General features: G+C 37.2%; 1 protein-coding gene and 1 pseudogene across 14 annotated transcripts in view; one reads left to right on the top strand and one right to left on the bottom strand.

Moving 5' to 3' along the window:
* UBE3D (ubiquitin protein ligase E3D) overlaps positions 1–27392 on the bottom strand; it is a 203117-nt gene that overhangs the window by 166446 nt on the left and 9279 nt on the right. For 13 of the 14 annotated variants that reach the window (XR_012033906.1, XR_012033908.1, XR_012033907.1 and 10 more), the window contains exons 2-5: positions 25441–25637; positions 22190–22280; positions 10824–11055; positions 4904–4973 (exon numbers count right to left, since the gene is read on the bottom strand). Coding sequence is in view for 9 of the 14 variants with exons in the window: in XM_072832229.1 (XP_072688330.1) it covers positions 4904–4973; positions 10824–11055; positions 22190–22280; positions 25441–25637 (590 nt within the window). In the remaining 5 variants the exon portion in view is untranslated. Of the gene's footprint in view, positions 1–4903; positions 4974–10823; positions 11056–22189; positions 22281–25440; positions 25638–27392 lie in introns of those variants that run through there. The other variant, XM_072832235.1, reaches the window with a different exon arrangement.
* Positions 14312–26924, top strand: LOC140637382 (elongin-B pseudogene; annotated as a pseudogene).

The following is a 27392-nucleotide window of genomic DNA, read 5'->3' as shown; positions in this document are numbered from 1 at the left end:
CTTGGTGTATGTTTTATGTAGATCTTTCCCAAATATGCTTCCTGCTGTTTCCTTTGCCTTTTGATATCTTCAATCCTGTCTCTTATATAGTTCAATATAGTAAAGCATGGTTGTTGCAGTTTACATCTGATAACTCCAATAACAGAAATATCTTTCTATTGTTTGTTTTTTCTTAGTTCTTATTGATAGAAGTCTAGTTTATCTTTGGTTGTATGGGGAACACTGTGCTTGATAAGTTATTTGTGGTAATAATATGTTTCACAATGATGGTACTTTTCTCCAAAGGTGATTTGCATTTGACTTTGCCAGGCACACAGGTGTTATAGCTAGTCCAAGGCAGATTAACCAAGTTCAAGACTTGAAATTCACTAAAGTACCAAAGGATTGACACCTGTCTGTAATTCCACAGGGCTGTTCCATCTGATTCACCTTCACACTAAAGGTATGGCTTTTTAGGTTCTCACATTTTTGTGCAGAAAATTACTACCCTTTTGGTGTAGTCTAATTCATGTTCTTACTTCTCAAAGCAATCAAAGTAAAAGTTCTAATTTTAGAGAATTGGCATATTGCAGGGAAAAGGTGACTTCAATTTTGTGCTAACTTTTGAGTTTGCTTTTGTCATAATTTACCCACATATACTTTTTTTTTGGGCTTTTATAACATATTTTCTATTTATCTTGACCTTTGTTCCTTCCTATGGATTCCAGTTACCATTTGGTATCTTTCACTCCAGCCTAAATAACTTTCTTTAGCATTTTTTTTTTTTGTAGAGAAGCTCTGCTAGTAATGCATCACTTCCACCTATTTACATGAAAATGCTCATTTTTTGCCTTCATTTCTGAAGGACAGTTTTGCTGGATATTGAATTGTTAGTTGACTTCGTTCCCAGCCCCCACCCCAGCATTTTAAATATCTCATTTTAGTGTCTTCCGGCTGTCACTATTTCTGTAAAAAGTCACCCTTTATTGTATCATGAAGTCCCTGCATGTGACGCTTCATTTTTCTCTTGTACTTTCAAGACTCTCCCTTCATCTTTGGCTTTTATCAATCTGACTACAAGGTACCTGGGTGAAGTGCTGTGTGTTTATCCTACTTTTCACTGCAATTATTAGATCTAAAAGTTAATATTTTTCACCAAATTTGCCAAGATTTCAGCCATAGTTTTCTACAAATATTTTTTGCTGATTCTTTTTCTTCTTACCTCTGAGATTCCATTTACACATTAACTGAAACATGTGATATTGTCCCACAGATCTCTGAAGTCCTGTCCATTTTGATTCAGCTTTTTTTCTCTCTGTTCTTTGCATTGGTTAATTTCTATTAATATACCTTCAAATTCAATGGCTACTTTTTCTTCTGTCATCTCAAATATGTAGTTTAGCTGACCTAGTGAATTCTCCAGTTATGGTACTTTTCAGCTCTATAATTACTAATAGTTCTGAAGTTTCCAATCTGTTGAGATTTGCTATTAGTTCACTCAATGGTTTTTTTCCCTTTTAATTCTTAGCCATATTTATAATAGCCACTTTAGCATCTCTACTAAATCTAATATTTGCACTTACTCAGCACCTGTTTGTTGAATCCCCTTTTTTTCCTCTGAGTATCAATCACTCTTTTCTGTTTCGTTGCATGTTTCTTAATTTCTAAATGGAAGTAGGACATTGTACGTAATATAATGTTGCTATTCTGGATTTTGTTTTGTTCTTTCAAGGGTTGTTGGCTTATAATAGTCAACTGACTAGCCTGGACTCAAACTATGAAATGTCTTCCCACAGCATGTAGCTGCTAATGTTTCTGCTCAGTTTTATTTTGCTTAGCCTGGCTCCCTAGAGAGTATTCACTATACCTGCATAGTTTAGCTCTCAGCAGGTTTTGCTCAAATACCTCAAGTCATTAAGGCTTCCACCTCTGCTCCCCAATTGTGTGTGGATTGAGAAATGAAATCAAAGGCATGGGAAATGTGCAAGTCTCCCCAAGCTTTCAATTCTTACTGAACTCTCTGGCATCTATTGTATGCATTTAATAGTCAGCCAGAGCTATGTGAAGAGGTTATCTCAGCCCATCCCCAGCCTCTTACTTCCAAAATCTCCATCTTACATTTCTAGTTTCTCCTTTGCCTACCTTGAACCTTATATTATTATGACTATAATGATACCATGGAAATATTTCCTTTCTTGTTCAGCCTTCTGCTTCCCTGCAGTGCATAACTGCTTTCTTTTCCACATTTAGTTTTCCAAGCACCTTTAGCTAATTCTTCCAATATGTCAAAATGGCTTATCTCAAGATTGTTACATGTGGTCAAAGAAACCAAAGAATGCATCGCTTTCATTTTGTAATTGAAAAAGTGTTTATCGCAATCTTCTCTCCTTTGCTTCAATCTAGGGTATTATTCCCGAGGCCTGCCTGGGACTCCCTTATCTGTGTTAGATAATCTGTTTCCCAAACTCCATGTCTTCTTCCTGGAGGTCAAATCCTTAGGTTTGGGGAGGTATATCCTATGGTACATTCCTAAGAAAATATACATTTGAAGTCCATATTTTGAGACACTGCATTTCTAAAACTGTGTTATCTTCATACTTGATAGTCTGACTCTGATAGGATTATGTTAAAAATCTTTTTTCTTCTAAATTATGAAGGCATTGCTTCATTATCTTCTAGATTTCAACAATGCTGTTAAGAGTTCAATGCCATTCTAATTTCTAAACTTTTGTACACCACTTGCTTTTCTTTCTCCAGAACTCTCTTCCTGGTTGTTCAGAAACTGCTCAATGATACAGCTTTGAATAGCTTCCCTGCCATCTCATTAGTCATAATGGACATGTAGTAGGCCTAGCTCTAGAAAACAGCCTTGTAATGTTTTTTTTAGTATTTTTGTTCTTTGATAATTTGCTAAGCTCTGTTGTCTCCATTCTTTCTTTCTAGCTTTCTATTAGCTAGATGTTGAATATCCTAAAAGTCTCCATTCATTCATTCATTCATTCATTCAACAAAAATTTACTGGGTACCCATTATGTGCCAGATATTTGGTGCTGAGTTTACAGTGATAAATGAGATAGACAAGATCTCTATCCTCAAGAAACTTAACATGATGATTTTTTTTTCTATAATTCCTTTCCAATTTTCAATCTGATTTTTGGTTCTGATTTATGAGATAAGACAGCACCTTAATTTTATCTTCTAGTGCTTTGATTAGTTTTTAAAGCAATCACAGCTTTAATTCTATATTCTCTGAATTATGGAGGCACTATTATTTCATTTCTCTAAGAACATTATTTTTGTTAAAGATATTCTTCTGTTTTATACATACTTTATTTCTTGTCTATACCTTTATTCTCTTTACTTCATTATTCAGTCTCTTTTATGGAGGTTTGCTGAAAAAATTGTTGATTCTCATCAATCCATTCATGTTTAAGCATAAGGCAATAAAATGCTGACAGGAAACTCTCAGGTGTGGGTACAAGTCTTGTTGACTGTAGGATGGCTGAATCTAAGCTCATTTTACTGTTGAGGGGCCATATGAATCAGTGTCTGCAAATCTCTTCTCTGGTTGGTATTCTTCCATTTCCCAAGAAAGAGTCATCTAATCTCCTGCCTTGAGAGTATAAGCAAATTGTAAATAGGGTAGGACTCTTAGGAGTCTTACAGTTCCATATAACAATTTTGAATTCATCACCCTTCCTCCAGCCCTTTGTCTCAGACTGCTTTCCCTGTTAACCTCCTGCCTCCAGATTCTGAGCAGACCAGCTCTGGGGCTCTATAGTGAGTACTGGCTCACTCCTCACTCAGATGATCCGCAGACACTGACGTTGCAATGCCCTCCATACTGGCAAGTGTGCTCTCATACCTCTCAGCTTTATAGTTTCCAAAAAATGGTCTGCTTATACCTCTTGCTTACATCACTGTTGCTTTGTCTCCATTGTCCTTTGTCTCTGTGGATGTACATCTTTTGTATTCCCTAACTGACATTTTAACTGGGCTTCAGGGAGAAGAGAAAAGAATAAAAAAAAAGTCAATTCACCTAATTTGACTAGAAGCCTTAAAATTTTCTAGGATGTTGCTTAAAGGGCTTGCTTTCATTCTCAAAATGACGTTGAGGGTGGCATCCTTTACCACTATTCCTTCTTCCTTTTCTGTTCACTCTGAGCAAGTAACTACTTACAAGATTTTGAAAATGTTAAAATACAAACAAAAAAAGACCACCATCTGCCTTCTCTTAGGTACAGTAGCTTCACTTAAATCACATCTTCTAATTAATTGTATTAAAAACAATTATTCATCACCCACAAAGCTAATTCAGCGTGTTGTAGCTCTCTAAACATTCTAAAACCACATCTTTAAATAATGATGCAATTATTAGGATTTTATTATATTTGAAAGTGGTATAACACAGACTTTACCTAAATATAATGAACACTACTGGGAAAAGAACAAGGAACAGAGTATAAAACTCAGAATATGTTTTCTTCTGTTGAAAACAGACCCCAGCCCTAAAATACAGCCCTGAGGCAGAGGGCAGCCAAGAAATCTTCTCCACTGCCTCTAGCAACCAACAATTCTGATTAAGGAGTTGTGCTGAGAAAAAAAAAAAAAACTCGATATTCTTTACGACAGACCCAAGTACAAACTTTATACTATTGCTTTATATCCACAGAGAGGATATGAAATATTGAAAAGGACCCAACTTCTTAATGCTTAAAACTCAATACTATGTACTTATAAAGGTCAAAATACACAACTTCTTGGCATATTGGATGATATGTTAGCTGATTTCTATTTTAAAAATCATCAATTCTACAACATACATTAATTATCTATCTCTCAAATAGATTTCCTATAAAACCTCCTTCTACTCTTTTTTAACAAGAAGGCAATCATTTTGGATTTTTTATTATGAAATTCTTACCTGATGACATGGTCTCTCCCAACATTACCTTGCAACGCTTACAAATTACTTTGGTATTTGCCTTTGGTTTCTGTAGAACAGAAAAATGTCATTTAAATGTCATTCAGCTTTTCTTAAAAGGAATATATAATTTTAACTTAGTCTCTAGAGTATACATTGAACTTTACATTTTATTTTGCCCTCTACTAAATACTGGGAACACATTTAGCTTGTATGCATAATTCACATGCACAGAGATCTTCTTTTTTTCCAAATCTAAAGACAGAATAATGAATAGACTGATTTTTTCAAACCTAGCCACTTCTTGATAATATAACATAACTGTTGTAAATAATTTGAACAAGAAGCACCTTACATTTCTAAAAAGCACTTCCAAACACCCATTACCATTTAGACTAGGCAGATGGTGAACAACAAAGGCAGAAAGAGTAGGTGACTTGTCCCAATTCATGTGTCTAGAAAACAGGAGAATCAAAAACTGGAGCCATTATTTTGACTCCTAGTCCTGTGTAACTTATGTAATCTATAATTCATAATTACTTATCAGAAGTAGAAAATACTTAACCCATTCATATAATTCCATTTTTCCATGTAAGATACACATTGTAACTGGAAAAACTGGAAAGTGTTCTGAGACAAATTCCTGAAGCATTCTTAAACTTCAACAATCCAAATTCATTATTTGGGATAGAGATTAAATAGCTAGCACCCATCTAATCATTACGCAAACAAAAAAATGTTTTTACATTCAGAGAACAGAGGTGGTTACCAGAGGTGGGGGAGGAGGGGTGGCAAAAATGGGTGAAGGGGATCAAAAGGCACAAACTTCCAGTTATAGTATATGGAAGTCATGGGGATGTAATGTACAGCATGGCAACTACAGTTAACAATGTTGTGTCATATAATTAAGGTTGCTAAGAGTAGATCTTAAAAGTTCTCATCATGTACTGGGTGTTATACCCAACTGATGAATTCTTGAACATTACATCTGAAACTGATGATATACTATATATTGGTTAATTGAATTTAAATAAAAAGAAAAGTCCTCATCACAAGAAAAAAATTATAGTTATGTATGGTGATGAATGCCAACTAGACCTATTATGGTGCATATCTGGCAATACATACAAATATCAAATCATTACACCTAAAAGTAATATAATGTTATCTGTCAGTTTTATTTCAATCTAAAAAATCTTACTGATTTGCAGTTTTTTCTAAGAGGTTATGTTATAAGCAATTGCATGGTAAGAGTCTGGGCCAGAATTCTTAAGTTTAAATCCCAGCCCTGTTATTTATTATACACATGACCCTGAGCAAGTTAATGAACCTCATCTGATTTCCTCTTCTGCAAAAGGGAGTTAATAGTAGTGTTTAACTCATAGCGTTGTTTATTAGGATTTAAAAAGGAGTGTTATAAAGCACTGTACTGGGAACATGATAACTACTAAATGGATGTTACATAAACAAAATATGTTTTTGGTACGTGTCATTCAAGAAATGGGCTGGAATGTCATACCTTCCCACAAAAGGACCAATTTTTTTTGCCTTTTATTGGACAGCCACTATGTATTAAGAATCTACCAAAAAAATGCTTTTTTCACATCCGTAGTAATACCTTCATTAAAGTCATACAACATTCCTCTCACACAGATACGCTGTAACGTGGGAAGTCACATAAGAGTGGGCAGGGAGAAGGAATTTCTGTAACTCTAGACACCTGAGGTCATCTCTCCTGGGAAACTACAGGATAGAGTGGTGGTCTAAGTAAGGAAAGAGTGCCTTTCTAATGTGGGATAACATAAGGAATCTTACGATCAAGGTAAGTTTGTACAATTTGATCAATTTGTACAAAGAAAATGTACAATTACATTTTCTTTAGCATTAATAACTATTTCCTAAAACTGCATATTTAAATTGAGTTCCATGGATGTGCTACTAGTAACTGGTAGAGTTGATATTTGAATCTAGATTCCTTCGATGCTAAAACTTGTGCTTCTTAAATGCTATGTCAAGTGTTTTCCAAACTAATTCATAGAATCAACTCAATTGATTGAAGGTTATGGCCTATATTTTTCTTTTTAAGATGAAATAGAGGGGCATCTGGGTGGCTCAGGGGGTTAAGCATCTGACTCTTGATTTTGGCTCAGGTCATGATCTCAGGGTCATGAGATCAAGTTCCCTATCAGGCTCTGTGCTGTCATGGGGCCTGCTTAAGATTCTCTCTCTTTCCCTCGGCCTCTGCCCCTCCCCTGCCACTAGCTCTTTCTCTGTCTCTAAAAATAAAAAAAAATAAAGTAAAAAGATGAACTAGAACAGAAATATTACAGTACTTCACACACACCATAAATACTGCTTCAAAAAACTTTTACTTGACATGTGTTCATGTGTGTGCATCAGATTTTGATATAAATGAATTTCTGGGGTGCCTGTGTGACTCAGGTGGCTAAGCATCTACCTTCTGCTCAAGTCATGATCTCAGGGTCCTGAGATCAAGCCCCACGATGGGTTCCCTGCTCAGAGGGGAGTCTGCTTCTCCCTCTCCCTCTGCCCCTCTGTTTGTGCGCTCTCTCAAATAAATATATAAAATCTTCAAAAATATATGTATTTCTTACTTTAGGGGTCAAAAAAAGTCAAAGCTACAGAGAAACTAAGGCTGGTGAGAATTTGTTCAGGTGTAGGCAAGGATACAGGAAGAAGACAGCTCAGAAAGCAGGTGTATGTTCAACTGTGAAGTTTGACATTTGGGCAGTTTCATGCTTTCTTACAATTAAAACTTTCTGTATGGCTCTAAATTGGTATTAAAGACACTTTTTAAAGGACCTATTTTGTACAAGTTAAGTCAAACCATCCTCATTAAATCTTACTGAAAACTAAAGGCTTTCCTAAAAACTATATATTGGAATAGCAATACCTGAGAAGAATAAATTTTTCTACTCAGAAATTTTTCTACTCAAAGAAAAACTTTGAGTAGAAAAATTTCATTAGGTACTCTGTTATGTATTTCATTTATAATTGCTCTTATAGCACATTTCGCTTTGTCTTTCAGTGAAGCAGGAGAAGTGGTATTTATTGGTTAAAAAAAAAAAGTCTACCTTTTCAAGACACTGGTAATCAGGATTTTAAAATGTGACCAATAAAAAGCAAATTATCTCAAACAACCAAAGGTGTGTCGTTTGATTCAAAAAGAGCCCATTAGAAGGGACCTTTAACATAACTGGTAAAATCTGTATATGGCCTATATTTTTATCATCAAGTAATAATTGTTCATTTTGTCAAATGTGAAATGACACTGTGACTACTTAAAAAAGAAAAATCAATATGGGATGAAATGACAGAATGTCTGGAATTTGCTTTAAAGCACTTAAGTAGTGAGTTGGGGTGGGGGAGGGAATTAAAGATGGGACAGATGAAGCATACTTTATGAATCAAGATGATTGGTATACTGAGGTTCACAATTCTTTTCTTTTTACATTCATGAATATTTACAAAGTTCAACACGTGATTCTAAGAAAAAAAAAAAAAGCCTTAAGGATTTAACAAAACAAACAGCCAAAATCAACAAATTATTGCCAAGTACACCAGGAAAGAAAAAAAAGTGAAGCTGTTAGTCATGCTTGCCAGCTGTCATATAATCAAAGTTCAATTTTGTTTGTTCCTTAAAAAAATTGGATGAAGTCACAATGTGACCATACTTTCTAAGTCTACAATAATATTATGAATCTTATAAAAGGTTGAGGTGCCATCTTTATCATTCTATTTTTAGTATGCTGGTAGACACAAAAAAATAGCATGAAACACGTAAATGCAAGAAATAAGGAAAACTTCAGCAGGTATCATCTGAACACAAAAGGTATATCCTGCCACATTAACAGGCACAAACACTGCATGTTCTAAAGGGATCTTAAAGGAAAGAAGTAAGTGTTGGATTTTGCTCATTTATGCTATTTTTAAAATGAGGTCTTCTTTAATTAAAATATTATAACATTCTAAATTCTGTTTAAACAGAAACTCTGTTTTGTAATGCATTTCTCTTGACCACTACTTAAAGGAAATAATAAAGCCAATAAAGCAGTTGTGCGATAAAGCAGACTAACAGTGTGGGAACTCTACAGAACAAACATCAAAGACAGACCTTGTTGTGGACTAATTAAATCAATATATCTGAGAGACGGCACCACTGCTCAGAGATGTGGATTAGCCTCCTGTCCTCGTTTTTATTTCCCTTTGTGTTGTTTCAATTTCTAAGGACCCTTGATATTGTCTCGCCAAAAAAATGTTTCCCAAGAGATACTATTAGGATGCTGTGTCACCATGTGACATTTCAAAACCCTGCTAGATGGCTAGACTTGGTGATATGAGAAATAGGTTTTCAATAGCACAGAGCAGCCTTGTTCCCACAGGAGCCTTGAGAGCACTGTTTAAGCAGTCCCTCTAAATTTATGTTACTATTTTGGTCACAGGCATACTCTTTCAACTGCTGCAATATGCAATTAAAGAGAACTTCCATCTAGGCTAACTTGGAAACAATCCTGTCAACAGTGGCTTGTCATGACAGGAGTTTCTCACAGTCTCCTTGATACTAAACACCGTAATGTCTGAAAATGAAGGGTCTTCCTTTAATGCACAGGATGGTTGTTTGCAATTGAAAGAAATTATTGTAAATGGGCATCATATAACTGATAAAGACATAAATTGAAGAATATATTTCCAAATAGAGTGCAGAGTTTATCTAAAAAGGGAAACTTGTGGTTTCTCTTAATCTTTCTCTTCTCCTTTTCCACTCACACCTTGCAAATATCTTAAAAATCTATAGCTTAACAGTCAAGTATTAGTATATAAATTTAGATTAAAATGTGATTTTAACATCCATTTTAAACATATAATAGACCTCTGTTAACTTCTTACCATTTATTTTTGAAAACCATTCAAGAATAAAGTACTATAATCTTAAATGAATCATATTTAGGTAAGGGATTGGTGTTTATGGTGAGAGATAAGGCAAATAATTCTGATAACTTCAATCTTTGATGACTTCCTTAATTTGCCCTCAAAATATAAAACAGTTCTATAAACTAACTTACAACCTGAGAGCTGCCCAACTATTGCACATTTCCTGAAGTGGGTTCAGTTTTCATTACAAAAATTAAATGAGTCTTAAATGAAATTTAATGTACAATGCTTTTGTCCCACCAATAATTAGATGTTAAAATGAAGATTCTCTGGCAATGATTTTCTTTACTTTTTAAATCACATCTGTATTGACTTGCCATCAGAATGATTTCTCACAAGGGCCAAGTCAATGCCATTGATTTTCTTTTAAAGTAAGGCAAACCACTTATTCTCTGTACTGAAAGGAAACTGCTTTCTCCCTAAAGCAACTTCTCTAGCAGGAGGCACGTGACATCACATTGTCAACCACCAATTCAGATCCCAGTAGCACAAGCTTCATTTCCACGTTTGGACTCCTCCATTTCCTCTGTTTCCTTGATGGCATCTGCTTTTATGACATCAGCAGAAGTTTTAAATATGGGCAGACACAGGAAATACCTAGGCCTCGCTGTATGGCATGTACCTTGGAACAAAAGAACACTTTTGATTTAAATCAGACTATATAGATTATCGAATATTGTCCTAAAAACAAGAAAGTAGGGCATTTTGATTTGTAAAATGGCAACATTCCCAATTCTGGGCATGAAAAAGTCCTCTTTCCCTTCTTCCTGCAGCCCCTGTAAGCTGTTTTGGTCTAAGGCCATATGTTCTTCTTGTATCAAGAGAGCAGAGCTGGTGAATAGAGGCAGTTGAAAATCATGGATTTTGGTCCTTGGAATAGTCTGTGTAGTATGCTTTAATTAAGACTGGAGAATCCAGTTTCTAAGCCAACCTCTAAATTAGCATTTATTTTGAAAAGATATTTTACCAATTTCAAATGGTTCTCAGAAGAAGGACAGCATGTCTCCACTGGAGCTAATTCAGGTCTTGGCTGCCATAAATCACTTCTTAAATTCACCAAGAAGAAAGAGTCTCCAATAAAACAGTCATTCTCTTGTGGATGAAGTGGCTTATTAGCAAAGGGGTCAGGATGACAACACCATTCTTCAACTAGAGCTCCCCAGTTCTCACTCGGCAATGGGAGCACCCTGATGAGCTCCCTAGTAGAGAGAGGAAAAACATTTTTTTAAAGAACAAAATGGAAATGTAGCATTTTCTTAATTAAATCAGTATGAAAGATGAAAGAAACGCATTAGCCACATTGTCTGCAATAACTTCCCGCCTAGATTACAAAGTAAAATATACTTATTATAGGCAGTTTGAAAGTGTATAAAGGCATAGAGAAAATAAAAATTATCCTTTCAAGCAACACAGGTATACACATGTTCACAGTCCAGAATCAAAAGATATACACAAACTGTACCTTGCTTTCACTGTTTTAGTTATATTCTGATTCTTAATGATTCCATTCTATTCTATAGGTATGCCAAAACTTTGAGATCATTCCCTTTCTGGTAGGTCCTCAGGTTTTGAGTTTTCCAGTATCAACAACCCTGTCATGAACATTCCTATTAAAACATTTCTATACATATCTGATTATTTCCTTGGGAAAAAAAATCTTGCAACTGTGAGATCACAATCACAAAAGATATCCATATTTTAAAACCCCACACATATTGACAAAGTGCTTTTCAGAAAGGCTATATCAATCTGTAATTCCTCCATGTGCCTGCTTCAGAATTGAATACTATCACTTTTCCATGTAATAGGTGAAAATGGTCTCCATACCACTTTAATTGGCAACTCTAATTACTAGTGAGATTGAACTGGCTTTCATATTTATTGACCAGCGAGTTTCTTCTGTGAGTTGTGATCGATGGACTATTTTCCAATGAGCTATTAGTATGCTGTTAGTAATTTTTAAAAGTATATTCTATCTAAGAATATTAGCCTTTTATCCATCATCTGTGACAAATAGTTTTGTTATTGACTTTTAATTTGGTTTGTCTTAAATTCCAAATCACCTAACTCTCTCTTCAGTGATTTCTCCCATTAACTATTTTTAAATAAACTTTTTATTTCGGAATAATTGTAAATTTACAGAAAAGTTACAAAAACAGTACAGAGAGTCCTTATACACGCTCCACCCAGCTTTCTCTAAGGTTAACATTTTATATAACCATGGGAGATTTGTCAAAACTACAGACTTTATCTGGATTTCCCTAGTTTTTCCACTAATGTCCTTTTTTCCTTTGATCTAGGATCCAATTCATGATAACACACTGCAGTTAGTCATCATGTTTCCCAAGTCTCCTTAATGTAGTCCGTCACATTTTCTTAGTCTGTCCTTATTTTTTAGTACGTTGAAATTTTTGAAGAGCACTGGTCTGGTGTTTTACAGAATATCCCTCAATTTAAGTTTGTCTGATGTTTCCTCAAGATTAGACTGGGGTTACGGGTTTGGGAAACAAACTAACAAACAAAAAAAACCCCCACAGAAGTGAAGTGGCCTCTCAGCACATCCTATCAGAGGGTACACTCACTGAATCAATATGACTTATCACTGGTACTGTTAAACTTGAACAATTGGCCAGCATGGTATCTACTAGGTTTCTCCACTAATAAGCTATAGTCTTCCCTTTGCATACTCAATTCCTTGAAGTGAGTCACTAAGCCCAGACCACGCTGGAGGGGAGAGAAATTGAGCTCCACTCTACTATTATTTTTTATGCTTAAGATGGCCTTAAAATTAAGTAGGCCCTTATACTTGCTACTAGTTTTTTTTTAATGGTTTCATATTTTTCTGGACAACAAATACTTAAAATTTTATCAGAAGAAAAGCTAAACATGATTTTACCTATATTCTAAATGAGGGAGATATGTAGTCTAAGAGGAGAAGAAATATGGGCAGGATGATAAGAAGCTTCAAAATAATTAATCCTGAGAAAAACAGAATAGAACCACGTTCATGGTCTTCTTAATGCCCATGAGCAGTGTGATTGCTTAGAGCAGCCTGAGTACCTACATTCCTCTCAGCAAAAACATATGCTCACTAGAGTCAACTATATTTGATCACAGACCTGATTATGCCACTTATACATTATTTTAGTTACATAATTTAAAAAGCATATAAACTAAGGAAATATGAATTGCTATTCCTCTGAAAACTAAAGACTTTAAATGAAAGCCAGATGCCAAAAAAAAATAATAACTGATAAGCTGTAGGAGATACAACTATATATAGAACACTAGAAAAAAGGAAGAAGAATAAAAATCTAGAAAAATTCTACAGTTCCATTGCTTTCAGATGTCTAATTTCTCCTTCCATTTAAGAAAACACAAACTAGAAATTGTAGATGATGAATTTTGGATGGAATACCTACTAGTAAAAAAAGCTACACAACAGTATAGCCAAATTTAACAAAGAGGTATCGGTTCCATGGGACGCCTGGGTGGCTCAGCGGTTGAGTGTCTGATCAAGTTCCACGGTGGGCTCCCTGCTTCTCTCTCTGCCTATGTCTCTGCCTCTCTCTCTGTGTCTATCATGAATAAATAAATAAAATCTTCAAAAAATGTATCAGTTCCAGAATCCCTGGGTGGCTCAGCGGTTTAGCACCGCCTTCAGCCCAGGGTGTGATCCTGGAGTCCCAGGATCGAGTCCCATGTCCAGCTCCTTGCAAGGAGCCGCTTCTTCTTCTACCTGTCTCTCTGCCTCTCTCTCTCTCTCTGTGTGTCTCTCATGAATAAGTAAATAAAATCCTTAAAAAATGTGTGTGTGTGTGTGTGTGTGTGTGTGTATACATGATAAAATATTCGTAAATTAATGGACATTTGTATGCTTTAAATTAAAATATTTAAGATGCAAATGTATCATTTTTTAACGATTTCCTCCATGTTAATCTTTTTTCTTTGATCTCCTCAACAAGGAGTCTCATAAAAAGACTCTTAACTACAAAAACAAACTGATGGTTACCAGAAGGGTGGTGGGTAGAGGAATGGGTTAAATAGGGGATGGGGATTAAGGAGTATACTTGTGATGAGCACCGAGTGTTGTATAGAAGTGCTAAACCACTAAATTGTATATCTGAAACTAATATTAGTCTGTATGCTAACTAGATAAAAACTTAAAAAAAAAACACCAATAAGAAAATGACACCTTCTCCTAAACATAAACCTAGCACCTTCTACATAGCACCTTCTCCTACTGGAGTCTCTGGTGAGAGAACTGTGGAAGCAGGTCTTTGGGCAGCAGCTCCATTACCATCTTAGCAGCTTCTCAAGTACCAGCCCAAGGCCAAAATCCACAAACGCTGACAGATGCTCTACTGCACTGATCCACCACAGAACTCTGCCCAGTAATTCTGGATCCACCAGCAACAACAATCCCCACAGAACCCTCAAACATTCTACCTGGAACCCTACTAGCAAGTGGACTCATGGATCATTTGGCTATTTGATCAGGGTTTGATCAGGGACAGGAGAGGGGGATTTGTAAATATAATGTGATTCACTCTATTACTATTTAATGGTCATTCTTCTAGATCTTTCTTACTATTCTTATATCATTATAAAATTAATATATTAAAATATATTAAAATGTGCCAATCTTGTAAAAAAAAGGCAATTACAATATGGAAGAAAGAAGACATGTAATTTATAAATCCAGAGGACAAAGCTAGGAAGAAGAAAGGCTCATTTTAGTTTAACATAAGGAAGAACTTTCCCTTTCAGATTAGGAAATGCCCTCTAGCAGCATCACTCCAACTGCTGAATCTGTTTAGGATATTAAGTGACTCTTTCAACATTCATTTTCTAAAAGTCTTCTATGAACCAGGCATTCTGTTGACACAAAATATTAATACACATAGTTCCTTCTCTCAAGGTACTCAGGGTCTAGTAGGACACTTATAAACAATAAAACTTCATAAAATAAATGTAATAAATACTCCTAACAAAGTAATGGTTCTAAATTCATAGGAGGTTGGGAGAGGGGACAGCTTAGACCCTTCTGAAAATTTAATGAAAGCTTTCATCCTTTCTTCAAACATACATTCCCACAAGCACATAAAATCTGCATATTACTTTAGGGGATTCATTGATTCACAAAACCAACCCACAAATTCAGGGCAATAAATACAAAGTATGAGGGGAGTAGAAAGTATATGAATTTCAGAGAAGTGATACTTGAGCTGATCTCTGAAGGATGAATAGTTCCTTTTTTTTTTTTTTTAAGATTTTATTATTTATTCATGAGAGAAACAGAGACACATGCAGAAGGAGAAGCAGGCTCCCCTCAGGGAGACTGATGCAGCACTTGATTTCAGGACCCAGGGATTACAACCTGAGCCAAAAGCAGACGCTCAACCCCTGAGTCATCCAGGTGCCCCAGGTAAGAGTTCTTAAAACTATAAAAAAGAATTAAGGGTATCATGAATGGAGTTAACAATATAAAGGTAAGCACCGTATCTGTTTAACTTTTAACTATATTCCTAGTGTCTGGCATAGCGCGTGACTCACAGTATAAGTTCTTAAATACTTGTTAAAGGAATGAACAATCACATTTTGATACACATGAGGCCCCTGCTTGGCTCTGTCGCAGACTGGGATAAAAGGGTTAACAAACCTTTTCCCTTGCTGCTTAAGAATCTAACCTTTGGTTTAACCACCAAGCTCCGTTACCCTGGAAACCAGGTAGATGGTAAGCATGAATTATATTGCTAGGCAACGTTGCTTATGGTAAAAATGACCCCTGACTGGCAAATTGCATCTAGACTGACAAGAAGTATGAGTGAGCTACAAATATCTGATGAGGGTGCCATGCTTTGGACTTGCCTGAATGTAGTCCTTTGCAAGGAACCCTAGAAACTATGCCAAGGAATTGCTACAGAAGATGCTGGCTGCTTAGGACATGAGGCTTCTTCTCAGAGTAGCTCCTGCACCTCCTTGATTGTGGATCTCAAGCTTTGCACCTGGAACTGTGTCACATGGAAAGACAAGAGTCACTTGCTTCAACTGTTGCAGGATTCCTGCTGAGAGAAACTTCTTCTGATGCTGCCCTGCTGGCAAGCTGGCAAGAATTGTGGCTTGTGGTAGGATTGTGAGTCTGCATTTTTTTAAAGTTCTTATTTATTTATTTATTTGAGAGAGAGAGAGAGCGCGCGCGAGCATGAGCCGGGTGGAGAGGTGTGGGGTGGGCAGAGGTAGAGGAAGAAGCAGATTCCCTGCTGAGCAGGGAGCCTGACCCTGGGATCATGACCAGAGCCGAAGGTAGACACTTGACTGCTTAACTGACTAAACCACTCAGGTGCCCCATGAGTTTGCATATTTAATTGAATTTCACAAGATCTCTGGTGGGCACTGACATACACCTTATTCCATTTAATACTTACTACAACTTTGTGAGGTAAGAATTTCTATTCCCCTGCTACAGAGGAGAAAAGATAGGCTCAGAAATGTTCAATAATCTGTAATAAATTCACAGAACCAGTGGTGAGGAATAAAGGCAGGATCTTAACCCAGGTCTTCCAGGCTCCAAAACTGAATTCTTTCCCTCGGAATATATTCCCTCCCCTGACAATGCAGAATATCAGAAAAGGAGACTGGGAAGGGGTGCAAACTGTGTGGGGTGTTACATGCCAACCTAAGAGCTAAGGACTTGTTTCTACAGATGTGGGAAGCATTACAAAATTCTAAGGAGGGAAATGATAGGTCAGATTTGAATTTTTATGAAGAAGCAAAAGAGTACCTGTTTCAAGTGGGAGGCAGACCTAAAGAGGCTCCTAAATCTTCTCTATCACTGAGATTCTCTATCTCTTGACATTTTGCAAACAGATCCTCAATACATCGCAAAAGATACTAATATCAAAATCTCACACTTGATCACAGAAATGAAACTGCACCAAAATTTAAAGAAATCTGGGAGACTTGATACATATTAGCACAAAATGTGCTATTTCAAACTTAACTTGACCCCATATCACAGTGAATAAAAGCTAAAATATATCCCATAACTATCTACATAAGACATCAGGAGCAAGAAAAGTGCTCAATTCACAAGTCATTGCAAAGATAAAAGTGTTTTTACTACAGAAATAATTTTTTTCTGGTATTTTGAAAAACATAAAACCTCTTAGAACAAAAGATGTATTATAATCACAGCTCTACTGAAAGTGTATCTGTTGAAAACCTGAAACTTTGATATGATCTACTTCCCCAGAGAACTTTCAAAATAAAATAGATATCATTTTTTTTCCAAGGCAGTTTTTAGGTAAAAACCTGTCAAAGCTCAGAAAAAGAGTGAAATGATTTCTTGAATTTTCTCTCATCTTAAAATAACATGAACAGTAACACATTTATAATTAATTAAAATTTGTTAGTTATTTTTAATGCATCTTAACCACAAGCCTTAGGGACAAACAAAATACACAATGTTAATCAATGCTATTGACTGATGATGCTTATTCAAAACTTAAACATGTAGAAAAGAAAATGAAATGCCCCTTAACTTTAAAATCAACCATTAATCATTGACAATAATAATGGTAATAACATAGAACTTTTACAGGTTGGATTATAAACAAATGGACATTAAGAATCTTAGAATAACATCAAGTATTTAAAGCTCAAATTATGGCTACTAAAATCTAGATAAATTGAGCTGATGATATCCAACTGGTAGATGACAAATCCTACAAACCAAGCTTTATATTTCATTACCATTATGTACTTAGTAAAATTAGACCCATAAAGGTATCTTCATTTTTTTTCCCCAAAAGTTTATACAATGTTACCAACAATCCAATTTATGCCTGTACTCTTTTTTCACCTCTGTTCTTTTTCATAGACAAGCGACTGCATTCATAGTAGTTATTTTCAGACTACAATTATAGATGGTCTGTCAAGTAGACCAACTGGTTGGATACTCTGACATCTCTTATGTTTCCATAAAGTCTATTCTACTTGTTTCCTTCTAGAGTTTCTAAGGTCTCCCTAACTGCTGAGCTGACACTCAGCTCTGCTGCTGCAGGTGGAATGAGGAGGGCCTGTCTAGAGACCTTGGGAGACCTCTCAAGTGGGACTGAGAATCAAAATCTTTTATGTTTGAGTCTGTTTGGCCAACTAATATAACTCAAGTCAGGCATGAATTTATTTCTAGGAGATGCAACAAATTCCAAACCTGATGATCATTTAGCTGTTTCAATAAAGTAAATTTTGTCATTATTGTTACTTGATATTAGGGCTTATTAGTCTCAACAGGAGCATGATGAAAAACTATGTATGTTCAGACAATTTTTTTTAAGAGAGGAAGAGGGGATGAGGGGGCAGAGGGAGAGGGAGAGAGAATCTCAAACAGGCTCCCAGCTGAGTGTGGAGCCCAATATGGGGCTCAATCTGATGACACGAAGATCATGACCTGAGTTAGATACTTAATGGACTGAACTGGTGCCCATGTGCCCCTGTTCAGACAATTTTCATACAAATACTCTGAACTGGTAAAAGTGTAAACTAGAGAATTTTATGGTAAGGAAATAAAGTATTATTTATTTTCAGATATCCAAAACAAATGGCTAAGATCATGTTCCTAAATTAAGAAAAAAAGACTGCTATAACTAGCAGATTTTATGCACCTTGATTCTAATAGGTATTAAAAGCCATTAATGAGTCTTTTTTTTTTTTTTTAGGTTTTATTTATTTATTCATGAGAGAGAGAGAGAGAGAGAGAGGCAGAGACACAGGCAGAAAGAGAAGCAGGCTCCACGCAAGGAGCCCGATGTGGGACTTGATCCCGGGTCTCCAGGATCATGCCCTGGGCCAAAGGCAGGCGCTAAACTGCTGAGCCACCCAGGGAACCCCCCATTAATGAGTCTTAATAGATTATAGAAATAAGGTGCAGAGGACTGTTTAATTTGCTTGCCAAGAATTTTTTTCATTAAAAAAAGGAACATGGATTAGTCTTGCACTACCCAAAGCATCATGAATCACAGAACCCAAGGTACAACTTTACATGGTTCATTAATCATAGAATTTTCTGCTGGTAGGACTCCTAGAGTTGTATCTAATCTAACCTCCTCATTTTTACTGATTAGGAAACTAAGGCCTAGAAAATTAACGTCACTTATTCCCAGAAAATAAGGCTAACCAGTAAGCAGATCTTAACTCTGCTCCATCCTCTTACTAGAGGAGTGCCCAGTACAGATAAATCAACCTATCTCAAAGTGCCCTCCTGTAAAAGATGCTTACAATTAGTTGATTTCGATTATAGAACACACAAGCCTCTTTTGGTTTTGTTTTCTATTTAACATGCACAAAAGATGTCCTAACTACCTACATAAAACAGATATCTGAGGGAGAAATGAGAAGACCCGCTGAGTTTAATGTAAAAAGTCAACATGAAATCCTTGTACAGATACTGGAGGATGCTTGTTTTTCCAACAAACATGAGGCATGCTGCCTGAGAGTGAAATCTCCTCCTAAGGATTTCTCTGCATTGTTCAAGAGGCATACACTTGCCAGACACACAGGTCTGATAGGAAAAGGCTTTCAGGTAAGCCTTGCTTAAATGAGGCAAGGGCTAAATCAACTCCATGTTTATTTTATTAGAAAGAATAGGGAGGAAAACAGGGTCATTTCCCTGGCACAGCTAAAAAATCGCGTCCTGAATCAAAAAGACTTGACACACTAAACTAGATAATTTGCTAATTTGCTAAGAAGACCACTAAGCAAAGGGGAGGGGAAGGAATCTATAAAACCAATTAAAAGGAACTTGTCAAGCTTTTACTATTATATGTATGACAGCTTTTAACTGTTTTGACAAGTTTGGAAAATTGGCCTTGTTATGTCTACTTAAGAAGAAACACAAATAGGAAGCATCATAAAATTTTAAGCAGGGAAGTGATTGGTCAGGTTTGAATTTTGACAAAGAAGAGGAAGAAGTCCAACAAGAGTGCCTATTTAGAGTGAGAGTTAGGCCTAAGTAAGCTCCTAAACCTTCTCCATCACCAAGATTCTGTCTCTTGACATGTCTAAGATGACTCATTATGTCTACTTAAGAAGCAGCTGAAGGGATATAGACAAGGTTTTCCTAGCTACTAAGTGGTGAGGCTGCGGTTCAAACCCAAGGTTCCATTCTCCCACTCCTGCTTTACACCACACAGCCTCCAGATGGTCACGGTTAGGGAGCATGAAATTGTTCCTCTAGGTGTACCTATAAGCCCTTCTAGTTCTCAATTCCAATGATTAGAAAAAGAATGGACACAAAACAGAAGATATAGTTCCTGCAAGGGAAGAATTGTTACAGGTAACAATTTTTTATATCATCATCCTTTTCCAAAGAAACACAGATACCAGCCAGTAATGGATAAGCATATCCTTTATGGTGAGCAGTACCAGGAAATAGTGCTACACTGTATTTAACTTGCTCTTCCTGTGACTTCTAGGTCACCTCATTGTTGTAAAGGCATGCATGTTTCAGCAACTTCATGTGAGAATTCAACCAAAGCCTAAAATAGACTGAGAGGAGAAGTTTCCAGGTTTTACTACAACACAAAGTGGAATCCTATGGATATTTCAGGTTACAGTGGGTCTGTCACACAGTGCATACTGTGCAGCAACTTCAGCTCTTAGGTAATCTGAGCAGGGACATTCTCTCTTCTGCAGATTTAGTCACCTCATCTCTTACCCAAAATAATCATTCGGAGGTGTTCCACTCACTATCTCCCCACTTATACTAGGGTAACTTTCCATGATCTCATCTACCTGGGGCACTGCCAGGAATTAGAAAGTAAGCAAGAGAGACTGGTGGAAGGCCAAAATAAACACCCTACTGTTTATTCAATTCAACCCAGGAAGAATTTATTGAGTACACTATTCATCAGGCACTGTGGCCTGATGCTGGGGCTGATGGTGACGATGCTAGGGCTAATAATAAGAATAATAATTATAGTGGTAGCCATCATATACTGAATGCCCAGCACGTGCCAGGCACTGCTATAAATACTTAAATTCATTTGATCCTCTGAATAACCCTACGTAGTAGCTCCTATTGTCATCTATATTTTTGTAACAGGGAAATTGAGGAATGGAGTGGTTAAGTAGCTTGCCCAGAGTCACAGCTAATAAATGGTGGATGCAAACCAGACAGTCTGGCTTCTGAGTCTATACCACTAGTGGCTCCCCTACACTGCACTCTAAATATGAGTGGGGATAAGGGACACAGGTCAATAAGACTATTCCAACACCTGGTGCCTATAGCCCAATTGGGAAGACAGGCAAATAAACCTTTGAGGAGCACATAAACCAACCGAGAATTAAGGGAAGGCTCCTGGCTGTAGATGGCCTATCAGATGAAACTAGGAAGGAGCTAATCAGAAGGAGACAGGGAGTATGGGGTACATTCCAGGGGAGAGAGTAGCTCTGTACAGGCAGAAGTTTGGCATTCATTGAGATAAGGAACACCGAAAGAGGAGCAGGTTTCAGATATGGAGAAAGATCTATCCCCAAAGAAGTCTCAGGCACCCATCTTGGAGGAAACACATCTAATGAAGAAATCTAACTTCTTTCTTTAAGGATTGTTAACAACAATGAGGTTTTGATCTGTCTTTCCAACCGATGAGTGATTAGAAGCTGAAAATTCAGAGGAAAGGCTTTGTGCCCAGGAAACAAGTAGGAGGGAGAGAGAAGGTGGAAAAAATAAAGAAAAGAGACAGACACCTTGGGAATACAAAGAATATACCAAAGGGCCCTTCCCATCTCAAATGAGTAATCACAGCACACTGTAAGAATGGGTTATAAGATGAACCTAATCACCCAGAAAAGGTTAATCTGTGCTCTGTATGCTCTGTTTTAGTAAGTAGGGAAATAAGAAATGGATTTTAGAGAGGGACTAAGAGAAAGAGTTCAAACAAAAAGTTGTGTTGCAAGAGCTTCTATGATTTAGAAGATTCACTTAATGTGGGGAAAAAACCTCATTCACCATCATGATGGATAAAACATGCAACAGAGTCCATGTCTCTTTACAGAAGAGACATGCTTCGGTGATCAACACAGGCTTTCACCAAGGTAAGTCATCCTCCCTCAAAGCCAGCATGCTATGTTCCCCTTTGTCACCTTTAGAAGACCTAACTGCTCTATGATTGTTGGAGAGCTTTATGGTTGATTTTGTTCAAAGTGACATTAAGCTGGCTCTCATTTGAAGGCCATATATTGCTCCCCTGATAATTACTTCAAAAATTCTAATAGAAAAAAAGAAAACCATTGCCAGGCACAGAATGAATCAGTGTAAAATACATTCCTTACCTGTCTCTTATTATGACTTCACCGCAGGACTGGCAATAAAATGTGCAACATTCTTGGGCTTGTGAGCTCTGATTAAACATTGAAACCAGTTCTAAAGAGAAATCAATGAAATAGCAAATCTTAGAGGTGTGGGACAAATATATTAACATACTTAAAGAGTTTAACAGCCACAATAAATTACTATCAATAAACACTGTTTACAATCCACCCAGAAGTACACATTTAATTAGCATTATCTGATGACTCAACTAGAAGCAAATATTATGACGTGCTCTCAAAACAACATATTTTGCTAAGTGTTTCAGAGCTAGGTATTGTCCTAGATTATCCCTGTTACATACCACTGAGTTATTTCACTCATTCCATAAATACCAACATTAAGGATGGGAGAAAGATAGTAATTACTTTCACATCAAGCTAACTACAAGGGGCCTGGCTTCACCATCCTCAGCTTTCCTCTGCTCTGTCTTAGGTACAGTTTTTCATCAGTGTGATTGCTGCTCTTATCTCTTAAATTTAAGTCTAATTTGATTTAAATTACATACAAACAGAAAGAATCTCGAAATTGGTCTTTATTGGGCAGGTTCCTGGGAATGCAATGGTTTCTAAGAATTCAATCTTCCAAGAGCAAAACTCAATTTGGATTAAAGCTGTGGAAAAATGCATATTTCCCACATTATGTGAAGTGTAGCATTCCCTTAGTTTCCATTATATCATTCATGAAGAAAGGAAACTTTCATTTCCCCCCCCAAAAAAAACCCAAAACAAAAACCCACACACAAAAATATCAGTCTGTATATAAAAAAAAAAAAGTAATGAGGTCATACTCATTTCAAGCAATTTGAACTTGGTTCGTGTCACTTTGTATTTATGTTAAGATTTTAAAAACTGATGGTAGAAAATTTAAGCCTTGGCAATTAAAAATTCATCCTTTTAATTTCTAGGGGTCTCTGCCAACCCCTGTAGCACTAAGGTGAAGTCAACAGTATTCTTTAATTTTGAGCAGATAATAAGTAGACCTGGTAAGTCAACCAAAACAGTCTCTTCAGAACCAATAAACAAATTTTCAGTGAAACACTCCCCCCTACTGGTCACACAGCACGATCCACTGGCTTAGGTTCAAGACAGAACTTCCTGACAAGGTGGCAGTGTGAGAGAGCACTGCCACCTGGGGACGAATCTAATGCTTGTGCTGCCATCAGATTTCATTGTAGTCAGTTTCATGTCAAGGGTCCAGCCTGATCTGACCTATGTTAAACTCAGGGGAGCGTAAAACAATATGTTTACTGTAGTCCTTGAAAGAACAGTTATAGTTGCAAAGTCAACTTTTTAAAAACCTCAAGACACAATTGAATGTGCTAAAAATGTCGTCACTTCTACACTACATTTTGACTCCAGTCAACATTAGTATGCATCTATCTGGTATTTATTCATTCAGCAAATATCTATTCATCACCTATTATGTGGAAAGCTATTAAGTACTGAGATCTATTTTGCATACTCTTTTCATGCACTGCAGAGCAGGGCTATGAAAGTCTTCCTTTTCAGATATTTGAGTAAAATGTTTTAAAAATGTAAAACCACAGCAGACCAATCGAATGCAAGCAATATGCAAACCAACATTCAGCAGTCAACTTTTACCATCCTATAATTACAGCGAAATAATAATGCTTGCTGACTTAAATTTCTTTTAATAGTTCAAGTTTTGCTATTTATTAACAACCTTTACCCAAGTTGGGTAGGCGACAAATCAATTGTTTCTCTAGAAGGCCTTCATACCTCCTTAGTATGGGACCTAAAATTACAAATCTAGAAAACTAGCAGACCTGAAAAATACACCAGTGTGGCTTTTGTGCCTATCTTTGCCCAGTTTCCACAGCTGGTGTATTTCGCATCTTGGTGACCCCATTCATCTTTCCATGGTTATTATACTAGTCATTCTTAGCATGTGGATACGTCACTTAAGCTCCATGAAATTTCAGTTCCCTATGCCTTGTTCCTAAATACAAATCTTTCCAACTCAAAACTAGCTATTCACTAATTTAGGACTTGGGCAAAAATCACTCTCCAATGAAAAAGCAGCACAAGACTCAAGGGAATGTGCCACATCTCCTAAATGGCTCTTCAGAACAATCCTGCTGACTCCACCTTGAGTCTCCAAGCAGCTCAAATGAAAGCCTAAGTAGAGATGAGGCAGGAATGAAGTCTCAATGTGCAGCTGAAAGAATCATAACCCTTCCTTGACAAGGAGCATCTTGTAGGTCTGTTACAGTCTGCTTCCCCTTTCACATAATTTTTAATCCTCTGAAGCCTATTACTTACATGGGAAAAGAGGCATTGAGCCAATAATTTTATTAAATAAGTTATTCTGAGAAACATTTCTACCATCTTACTGAATCAATATGACAATAACAAAATACTAAAAATATAACAGCATAGCAATAATCAAAATCATATTATGCATCAAACTCAATTTCAGAATCTATATATGCTGTTTCACCTGGAAATGTCTCTAAATGGATGGGATCATTTCCATCATTCAGTTCTTTGGTCAGATATCATCCGTCCTCAGAGGGGCCTTCCTTGAGCACCTTTTACCCTAGTCACTCCCTATCCCATTACTCTGCTATACTTTGACCATAGCACTTTTCTCTGTATCCAAATAACTTATTGGTTCATTATGTTTCCACCCATGAGAATGTAAGCTCCTTAAAGGCAGAGGCTTTCCTAGCGTGTTCATTTCTGTATCCCTAGCACCTAGATCAAAGCCTAGCTTACAGTGTAAGGCAAAGTTTGTTGAATGGATGAGTTTCTATGCAATGCTTTAAAATCCACCAGGTCATGCACAACTGCCATCTGATTTAATCTTCCTATCAACTCAGGAAGCTATGTAATTTTAAAATTAAAGAAACAAAGCAAGGGTTATATGGGAAAACTCTGGACCTTCAGCTAATTTTGCTGAACCTAAAACTGCTCTAAAAATTAAAATATATTAGGGAAAAAAAAGCACATTAACCACACCCTCCCCCCAATCATGGAACAAAGCTTCAGAAAGGTTAAGTGGCATGCTCAACTGCACAGCTAATAACTCTGGCACAGTTGACAAAGAACCTTTTGACCAGCTCTTTCCATGCTTCTGCTAAACAGGCTTTTTCACCTGGGAAAAGGTCAACTTTTCTAAAGAAAAATCATCTTTGATTTACAGCGGAAAACTAAATGCAGGAACGAAACAGGAGGCTGGGATCACTCACTGGCGTTGGATTCTGCTCGCACCTGCAGACGCAGGTGCAGTCCATCTCCAGGGACATACCGCAGCCCACCACAGGAGGACGGCACAAGCCTGACCTCTGCTGGAAGCTGGAGCTCTGTGCAGCCTTCTGGGGTCTTCACCTGGAGTGAGGATGGCGTTATAGAAATATCCATGGACACACCTCCTTCTTTAGGCTCCCTGGTAATTAAAAACAAAACATAAAAAATTACTTCTCCTTGATGGAAACCAAGTGATAAAACAGAGAAAAAAGGCCAAGGACCTAACTGTTCCTCTTCAATAAATGTTCTAAAGTTACTGTCCTAAAAAAAAAGTGAATGAATCATAAAGGAAATCATCCTATACTAAATTTAGATCAGGTCAGAGAGTACTTTTCCCTGTCACTGTAACATGAAAGTTCTAGAACATAATTTTATTCTTGCCTTTTTTAATGGTAATTTAAATGTGAGTTTCCCTCGTTGCTAATAATGATCTTGAGCCTCAGTTCTCTATCCTTTTTTTATTTATTTTATTTTTTCCCCAGTTCTCTATCCTAACGCATCCTGCAGCTACTCCAACCTGGACCTACCTGGGGTTGCTCTCAGAGTCATTCTGCTCACATAGACCACCTCTCATTTCCTAACGCCCCCTATTTTCTCCCACAAGTTTCCCCACAAGGTTTCTTCGAACCAGCACAATCCAATGCTGACCTGTTGTACATCATGCATTTGTTCTCCCAGAGATCCCCTGTTCTCTAAAATATTTTGGTGAGAGGACACAAGGCAGCATAAGATAGTGGCATATCTGTCTTTGCATCTCTTGATCCTAGCGTGGTTTGTACATTCATTCTCTCTCTCTCTCTCATTCACTCAATACAGCTTTTTAAAATTCTGTAATGTGCCAGGTACTGGGACTACCATTAACAAGGTATCTTCTCTGCCCCTCATCCCAAGTAGGGCATGGGCAAGTAAACAGGAATGATTAAGGGAGTATTATAAAAAACAACCATGCACTGGCAGGGATAGGGCTGGCAGCAGCAGGCCACACTGGTAGGGAATGGGCAGCCCAGCACCCCCGGGACAGGTTCTTCATGATCCAAAATCATAGGACCACCATCTTCACAGATGCCAAGGAGTAGAGCACCATGTTCAAGCTGAAGCATATCCTTGAGGGCATCCTCAAGTGGCCACCTGATGAGCAGCAGCTGTACAGGGATGACCAGCTTCTTTATGATGGCAAGACACTGGGATAGTGTGGCTTCACCAGTTGGATGTTATGGCCACAGGCCCTGGACACTGTGGGCCTGGGCCTCTGAGAAGCTCTCTCTACTCCCTTTCCACCAGATGAATGGTTCAAAGCCCTGTGCATAGAGCCCTTCTCCAGCCTTCCTGAGCCATCATGAAGCCACAGGACTCAAGAAGCAGTGCCAATGAATAAGCAGTACAGTGGGAGGCCCTGGGCCCACCCCTAGCGCCCTATCCCCTCTAAAAGAGATTTGGGTGTCAAAAACAACAACAACATTGTACTTATTAATGATAAACATAGAGTACTATGGAAACACATGGAGGGCTACAGTGACTATCACAGGTCAAGCATTGTTATTTGAACAATGAATGATGAGTGAGTGAAATATTCTTGCTTCTGAGACTAGCATTACAACGATGCTGCATTTAACTTACAATAAAGTACTGTCATTTGATATACAGGATTTTGATAAGGATACCAGGATTACATGAAACAAAAGATACAGGAGAAAGAAACTTCTTGTCAATTTTAACAATTTTTTTTTTCAATTTTAAAAATTGAAAAAAATCGGGCAGCCCGAGTGGCTCAGTGGTTTAGCGCCGCCTTCGGCCCAGGCTGTGGTCCTGGAGACCCGGGATGGAGTCCCACATTGGGCTCCCTGCATGGAAACTGCTTCTCCCTCTGCCTGTGTCTCTGCCTCTCTCTCTCTCT

The sequence above is a fragment of the Canis lupus genome, chromosome 7 (assembly GCF_048164855.1).
Source record: "Canis lupus baileyi chromosome 7, mCanLup2.hap1, whole genome shotgun sequence".
NCBI lineage: Eukaryota > Metazoa > Chordata > Mammalia > Carnivora > Canidae > Canis > Canis lupus.
The sequence above is the reverse complement of the archived record's forward strand: the minus strand, read 5'-3'. Positions and strand labels throughout refer to the sequence as shown.